This window comes from Entamoeba invadens (assembly GCF_000330505.1).
Source record: "Entamoeba invadens IP1 unplaced genomic scaffold scaff_1105074724569, whole genome shotgun sequence".
NCBI lineage: Eukaryota > Evosea > Mastigamoebida > Endamoebidae > Entamoeba > Entamoeba invadens.
In genome coordinates, this window is record NW_004440415.1 from 58,053 (window position 1) to 66,407 (window position 8,355).

Here is an 8,355-nt window from a genome sequence, read left to right on the forward strand (position 1 = left end):
GGTGTTTTTAATGTATTTTCATTATATTAACCAATCCTTTTACCATACAACGGCTGTATGACGAACGGGAAAGGAAGTAACCATTAGCAATTTCTTTTCCCGTGTGATTTAACACCAACTTGAAATCACATTTTTGTAAATTGAGTGTATGGGTGTAAATGAGCAGTGATATTTAACTTCTTTCAATTCGGGGCATCTTTCTATACCGATAAAATGGATTGTATTTGGCGACTTCGACACGAAATTGAATATACTTAAATTTTGGAATATATTTTGGGTTGGCATCGTTACTGTTGTCTCAACGGTTTTGTCAAAGTGCATAGAAATTGTATTTAATCTATTCAATTTAGTCAAATCCATGTTTTGAATGTTATTTTGACCAAAACTGATATTCAAGGTGAACACATAACTTTTGCAGTCATCGCCCAAATACGACGACTTTAAAAGTTGGTCAAAATTAAGAAATTTTTCATTGAAATTTTTCACAAACATTTTTGGTTTTTCAAAAAATGGAGTTTCTTTGTTTACATGTTGTAGTGTGTTAGGTGTAACAATTTTATTTACTACATCTTTTGTGATATCTTTGATGCAAATGCTGTGGTATTTTTCGTTCAAATTTATGTCAATGTCAATTTCGTCACTTTGGATATTAAATATTCCAATTGAAACGTCTGGGTTGGTCGTAACGAAGTTAATCAGTTTAATTTTTAGTTTTTCATTGATTGACTTCTTTATCACAAGTTTTTGTAACATTCGGAATTTTAAATTTTCAAATGAATAATCGTCGTCGAGTGTTACCACTATTTTTCTTACTTTTGGGCAGTGTGTTTGGACATAACAAATGCTTTCTTTGGGTATTGAAATTGTAATGATTTTACTTAGAATTGTATTGTCAAAGGTTTCTGGAAATATCACAGCACACGCACAATCAAACCACGTGATTTGATTTATCTGCTTTTGTGTGAGGGAGCGCACCATAGTGTTCAAATTACCAGTGAGTGTGTTGAGACGTGGAAAGAAGTTAAAAAGGAAGTTGTACCCTAAATATATTGAACGTGGATTTACTTTTAGACAGCGAATCGCTTCATGTGCTCGTTTATTAACAAGGCGATAATTTCTTAATGTGGTTTCTCGATCAATGTATAACACTACATTGGCTTGGTATATCATCTCTAGGCGTATAACACTCATTTATTGCTTCAAGTTAATAAAGCTTGTGTTATTTATATCATCAAGTTTGAATTTTGACTTTTTTTATTTTTAAAAATTTGATTTATATTAAAAAATAATTATATACAAATAAAAACAATTTTTGTTTGGTTTGTATAAATTCTTTAATTCAATAAAAAAACACATTTTTATATTAATTTTTTTAACCCTTCCAGTACCAGGAATTTCCAAAAAAAATGTTTACTTAATATAATCTTATTCATTTTGAGTGTATTTTAGAGTAAAGAAACGCAAAAAACGCTTTAAACTTTTAACAACCATGGGAAATACCAGGAAACAAAATTATTAGTAAAAAATAATTAAATTTACTACAAATTAATAGTAAATTTTGACCTAAAATCGTATTTTTGTTGAAAAAAGGTTCATTTTTTCTGTGAGGAAAACTTGACGAAATTTCATGTTATTATTTTCTAGTTTTAAAATTTTTTCTTTTTATATCAATAATTTGTGTGTAGTATAATAAACTATACATTATAAGTCTTTCTAAAAACAGAGTTTTAAAATAAGAAAAAAGTATCAAATAAAATTCTGATAAAAATTCTTTTATTGAAAAACAAGTGATACGTCATACTTTGAAAATTCCAAAAGTAATTATTTTAATTTAGTTTATATTGTAAATGTTTTGATGTTTTGTAAATAACGTGTAAAAAAGTTGACATTTTATTGAATTTTAATATATGTAACAAACAATTAAATATTATGATATTAGTTGTGCAACCACACTGATTATTAGCGTTCTCACTTTATGAACTTTTGTTGAGAATCATATGTATACGAGATATATTTACGAAATTTTTCTTCTTAACTATCGTTTTAAAAAATTCGTTTTCATTACACAAAATAAATTAAATGTATATGAATAACATTACTACCTTTTTCACATTTTAAAGAAAAAACCTTTATATACATTACTCTAAATTATTATAATATATATTTTATAACTAATATGTATGACACAACTGTGTTAGACTTTTAATTTATATAACATACAAAAATAAAACGTGCAAACTTTTTATATATTATAAATGATACATCAAACATGAACTGAAAACTACAATATTAAAACTAAATACTGTTTAATTTAGAATAACTTTTAGTTTACAAATTATAATTTATATCGATCTATATGCGTGTTATAACATATATATTTCTGGTATTGGAAGGGTTAAAACAAGATGGGTTTATTTTTTATCGAAAATATCAATATTCGTTCTGAAGTGTTCATAAAATTTCGCCATTATTTTCATTTTTTTTGGAAAAGTGAAATTATTTTTTGAAAATTTTTTTCTGAAAAAAAAAGAAAAAAAAATAAAAAATTTTCAGTCGTTAAGGGTTAAAGCAGTGCCACCAAAAGGTATGTTTTTATTGGAAGTGAATTTCATTTAAACAATGGGAAGATTTTTTAACCCAAAAAATTTAAAATCATTTTTAAAATTACCATTTTTAATATAAGTGCCGTAATTATTTATTAATTAAATGCAATCATTAGTAAAATAATATATATCATAAACCTGCGAGTATTAAATATATTATATAAATAATTATAATTAGTAATAATTTATTTGTTTTTTTAACTAAAATTATTAATTATTATTAATGTTAATAATTAAAAAAATAATAGACAATTTATATAATGCTTTAAAAACTGGGATATAGACGTTATTAAAAAAATCCAAATCTTTAATCAAATAAAACTATAATATATAGCAAACAATATGCTGATTATTAACCTCTTTACTTTAGTAGATAATAGTTATATTATTATTTAATAAAAAATACAAAAATGAAATTATTCCATAATATAAAATGTTTTTGTTTCAATTTGCTATAAAAAATAATAATACAATTATTATATTAATAGTTTTCTTCAATTTGTAAATTCCAAGAATAACGAATTTTCTTAAAACATGACAAGTGCCCGCAAATTTATACAATTTTAGACTGATGAAGAAAATAAATTCTATTTTATGAAGTGTATGAGTTTTTTTGGTGTACGACAATTTTCTGGTCGACTTTAATTAATTAACTCATTTTAACAATTTATGTTTGCTAAACATTGCAAAGAATTATAAATTAAAACAAAAATAAAAGTATATAAATAAAGTTATGTTTAATGTTTTAAACCTTATTTATACTTTTAATTGGTCATTTTTATGTTGCTATTTTTGCCTTCTTTATTTTTGTAACTGACGTTATATATTTATCTTTGGAGGTTTATCGAATAACATTTCTATAAACCTTAAAATGTTATTTATTTATTGGAATTAATTTTTTTCCACCACCACATTTAAAATTTTGATGGATTGGAACAAAATTTTCAAAATTCACTTCCAATAATTTTTTTTGGTGGCACTGATTTACATTAACACGTTAGATTATTTTTGTTTTTTTTCATCCACGAAAAATTAACCAAAATATTCATTTTGCCCCACAACAAACAGAAAAATGGGAAATAAAAAATAATATATTAAATAGTAAAATATGCTTACATTTAAACATTGAATTTCAAAAATGATAATTAAATATTTAATTATTTAAATAATTATGAGTTGTTGATTGTTGTTTTATTCATATTTATTACTATACTTAATAACTATTATGCATCGTTTTCAGAATATCATACAACAAACACAATCAGTTAATTTTTCAGCGACTTCTGTTTTATACTAATATTATTCGGCAGTTTTCAATGAAATTCAAAAGTCACAGACCAGCTATTACTGTCAAGTTCAATTCTAATTCAAAAAGCACCATCTGTAAGTATTCAAATAATAACAGATCTGAATATACTTAAAAGCAATTAATCTAAACATTATGTAATTGTTTTTTATTCTTTTTAAAAACACAAAAACAAAACAAAATAAAACAAAATGGATTGCGAAACAAACATAATAATAGATGAAGACGAAATGTTTTCAGACGATGAAAAAGAGAATTTTGAGAAGTTGACAATTGATGTGGGAAACACCTTTTTGATGACCCATCAACAACAAGATGTAGAGTCTCTAATAGAAACAACTGGCTTGTCCACTATAACTGAACCTTCACAACATTGTGTTTCTTCCTCTCAGCTTGTTTTCTCTGCCGCTTCACAAATTTCTTCGTCCCAATTTACCAATTCAACGGACTCAACTCAGCCATTGATTTATTCACAACAAATAGTTTGGTTTTCATGATTGAAACTATGTTAATTTAATTGTTTTTTATTTACAATAGTTAAAATGTTCAAAAACAAAGTTTATAAATAGCAAAGCCCAACACCCACAATTGATTGGAAAAAAGAACAATTTCTGATGATTTTTTTGATTTTGAGAAATTTAAATCAGAGTGCAGAAACCCAAAATGGATTTTGGATGAAAAAATATTGAAAAATCCTTTAAAAATTTTCCTTCATTATTTATCACCTGATATAATTACAATAATTGTAAACGGAATCAATCAAAAATCCCATGAAGATACGAAACGTAAGACTGTTTTTCAACTAACAAACTATAATGAAGTTTTGGCATTTGTGGGTGTGCTAATTTATTTGGCAAGTATACGATGGCAAAATTCTCTCGAAAACGCATTTGATAGTGAAATTGGTGTGGATTTTGTTCAAATGTGTTTTAAAAAATCACGTTTTGCCCAATTGTTCCGCTATTTTAGATGTGACAATAAAGAACAACGTAAAGATCTTCTAAAAATAGGTGAGCACCAGGTCGGTATTCTAAAAATAACACAAATTTTTGAAAAAAATTTGCAAAACGTGTGTTTTCCTGGTGAATTGCTATGTATTGACGAAAGAATGTGCAAATTTCTTGGACGTGCACATGACGTTATTTTTAATCCAAACAAACCAATTCGTAGGGGTTTCGAATATCTTTTGATTGTTGACACAAAAACAAACATTTGTGTTAATATGTTCCAATATTACAAAGGGTGTATTAACTCGAATGGTCACATCGGGAGAACTTTGGCAGATAAGTTAATTGAGGGTGTCAAAAAAGAAAATGAAAATGATGTTCTAAAAATACAAATGGATTCACGTTTTATCGAAATTGAACACCTTGCGATATGGAAGGCACAAAGAGTGGAAGTTATTGGGACTGTACGCAAATCAAAAATTTTACCTGAAGGATGGGACCAAAAACTAACGGATAATGAAATGAAATTAAAAATAATACAAAAGAAAAAAAGAAGCAGAGAAAGCAAAAAATGAAGAAAACAAACAAAAAACGATAAAAACACACAAAAAGAAAAAATACATTGAAGAGACAACAGAAGATGTACAAAATCGGGAAAATAAAATAAAAGAACTAGAAGAAATTATTGATAGAGAAAAGAAAGACAATCCTTCATTTAACAAATTTTGGGAAAGTTCTCCAATTGTTCTAAACACTTTTAACCCCAACAAAACAAAAACGGTATCAATAGCAACTACATTCCTTGAAAACTCAGGATTTTGGGAACAGTCTACAAATAGAAAAAAGACAAATATGAACAATGTTTACAACAAAATGAAATATCCAGTCGATATTTTTAACTTTTTTGTGCAGAATATCTTGTTCCTTTCCGTTCTTCTCGTTGTACATTTGCACTTTTCAAAAATATAGTGGAGACGTCAATGACAAATAGTTTCGTTGTGAATAGAATTTACGATGAAAAAATTGAACATGGCATTATTTTGAGAAATTTGGCCAAACTGTTGTGTTCTGATTATATTGTGGACAATTTCGGGAAAAGAACTGAAATTGAACAAAACCAAAGTCAAATTTTTTGGAAAAAGTGTCAAATGGATTTGCTTTGTGATAAAAAAATTGAGGTGCCCAGTATTGACAGCAAAAACTATGACAAACGTGTTGTTTGGTTTTCGTGTTGTTGTGAGCGAATGAATGCAATGGAGATCGAAGAGGATGCCAATCAATCATCTTCAATTAACGAGAAAAAGAAACCGGGACAGAGAGGAAAGGCAAGGCAAGGCACTGTGATGTTTTGAGAACGAAGAAAAAATGCTTTGTTTGTAATCGTGGATCTTGTAAAAAACATCTCACTTCTATTTGCAGCTACTGTCTTGGCCAAACGAGCAACCACGAGAACTTTTCGGATGGACTAAAGCTCTGGCGAGCGATAAGAAAGATTAGGAAAACAACACATGACGAGGCTGCGCAAAAAACAAAGTCAGAAAAAATGAAAAAACAGACAGAAAAAACAAATCAACACAACCTATAAAGACAGTTTGTGTTTATTGGATGATCTTAAAATAAACAGGAACCTTTGGTAATTTATTTCTAATTTCCCGTTTTTGTATGCATAAATATTTCCGTTATAAATAAACGACTAAATAATCGGAATTGAATCCTATTTTTAAGTTTTTTAGAGAAAAAGTTGTGTGGCAAAAAAGTTGTAAATAAATGAAACAGGTTTGGTGATGTTTTTTTTAAGAATGGCAAAAAAAATTTTTTTTTTCTTTTAGTTTATTAAAAAAAAGGGAGTGAAGGAAACGTGTTAAATTAAATAAAATAAAAATATACAACAAAGAGAGAAAAAGCATTGACGATAGTGAAATGCTTGACATATTGTTTTATTATATTTTTTACTATTCCAACTTTTCCCAGTTATATTTAAAAACAACAAAAACAATAAATAATTTATAAAAAAATGTCAAAGAAAAGATTCTTACCTTATCCAAAATAAAATAATACTTTTTGAAAAAAAGGTCAACAACCTTCAGTGTTATACATAAAATTGAACGGTTTATTTACATTGTTTAAAATCAAAAAACAGTAACTATCGATTGAGTTGTGGGTAATAAAGATTTTTAGGAGATGGCCAGTGGAATGCAATTCTATTTATAATTTGGTAGAAAAATTAGATGAAGAGGGTGAGTATTATATTCATTATAAAGAAAAGATATTGTATATCAACTTGCCTATTACAGTCATAAAGTGTGGATCTCAAATAGCACTTCAGTTTTAATTTACGTGGACACTCTTAATAAGTTGACAATTCAAGATATTATTTTCGAATATACACGAAAAGATATGATGAGCTTTTATTTGTCAAATAATATTCTCATAATAAAAATTGCACGTTGTGGCACATAGGGTTGAAAGCTATTTATTTTTTGGGTAATTTTTCAACAATTACAAATAACATGGTTTATGATATTGGAACAGAATGTGTTATTATGTATTGTGTTTTGTTTTTAAATAAAGTCGTTTATAATTATAAGCCGTCGCACAAAGAAAACTTGTTGAACAGAAACTCGATGAACAGATTGCTATTACTGTCATTCAAGACACCATCCACACTTGGTACCAATTCAGAAATTGGGTTTGGTTCAGATTGTTCCAAAAATCAGACCAATTCTCAAGAGAAGAAGAGTTGATGAGGAACTCGCAACTAAGGACAAAGAATTTGAAGCTTTGAAGAAGAAGCTTGCTGAAGAAATTACAAAGAGAGAAGCCGCTGAGAAGGTACTTTCTGAAATGAAAATCAAGAACGTCGACTTGGAAGCTTTAGTCTAAAAGTTTAAAGAAGATATTGAGTCAAAGAAGATACCACTTGATGGGGTTGGTATGAAGTCACAAGAAGACCAAAAACACATTGAGGAACTCCAAGGTGATATTAAGAGAGGAAAGGAAGACTTGAGCAAGTTAACCACTGAGTACAAATTACTTGAAGCTGATAATCAAAGACTTCAAGATGAAATTACTGAGCACAAAGCGACTATTGTTAAGAGGGATAGTGTCATCACCGAGTTGAACAAAAACATTTAAGATAAGGTAGGCGAAATTTCTGACTTGAAAAAGAAGCTAGTGGCCGAAGAAGACAATTCAAAGGATCTCGAGAAACAATTGCACGAGAAGGAAGACGACATTGCTTATTTAGAGAATGAGGTTGCTGTGTTGAAAGATCAGAACACTCAACTTGATGTTGCTAAGAAGGATTGAAGAAGCAATCTGTTGAAGACGCTTCTAAGATTGAGAATTATGAATCACAGATTAAAGCACTTGAAGCACAAAAGAAGATGGCATTGGACGACAAAGCGGAGGCTGAGAAGACTGCCGCGGACCAATCTGATAGAAGAAAGAAGATGGAAGACCAAGTCAAAGCACTCAATGCACAAGTCTCGTCACTTAA

At 28.1% G+C, this 8,355-nt stretch overlaps 3 protein-coding genes across 3 annotated transcripts; 2 read left to right on the forward strand and 1 right to left on the reverse strand.

The window, feature by feature from the left end:
• Positions 1-108: 108 nt before the first annotated feature.
• On the reverse strand, positions 109-1,191 carry EIN_339610 (hypothetical protein; the record flags this gene model as incomplete). The annotated part of the gene is made up of 1 exon (XM_004256983.1): positions 109-1,191. The coding sequence occupies one exon, from the start codon at positions 1,189-1,191 to the stop codon at positions 109-111; it is 1,083 nt and encodes a 360-aa protein (XP_004257031.1).
• Positions 1,192-7,366: 6,175 nt separating this feature from the next.
• EIN_339620 (hypothetical protein) lies at positions 7,367-7,739 on the forward strand (the record flags this gene model as incomplete). Its single annotated transcript, XM_004256984.1, has 2 exons — positions 7,367-7,545; positions 7,574-7,739. The coding sequence occupies 2 exons, from the start codon at positions 7,367-7,369 to the stop codon at positions 7,737-7,739; spliced, it is 345 nt and encodes a 114-aa protein (XP_004257032.1).
• Positions 7,740-7,790: 51 nt separating this feature from the next.
• Positions 7,791-8,341, forward strand: EIN_339630 (hypothetical protein; the record flags this gene model as incomplete). The annotated part of the gene is made up of 3 exons (XM_004256985.1): positions 7,791-7,961; positions 8,025-8,111; positions 8,168-8,341. Coding segments are annotated over 3 exons (432 nt in total), but the record flags the coding sequence as incomplete, so codon positions are not given.
• Between the last annotated feature and the right edge of the window lie 14 nt (positions 8,342-8,355).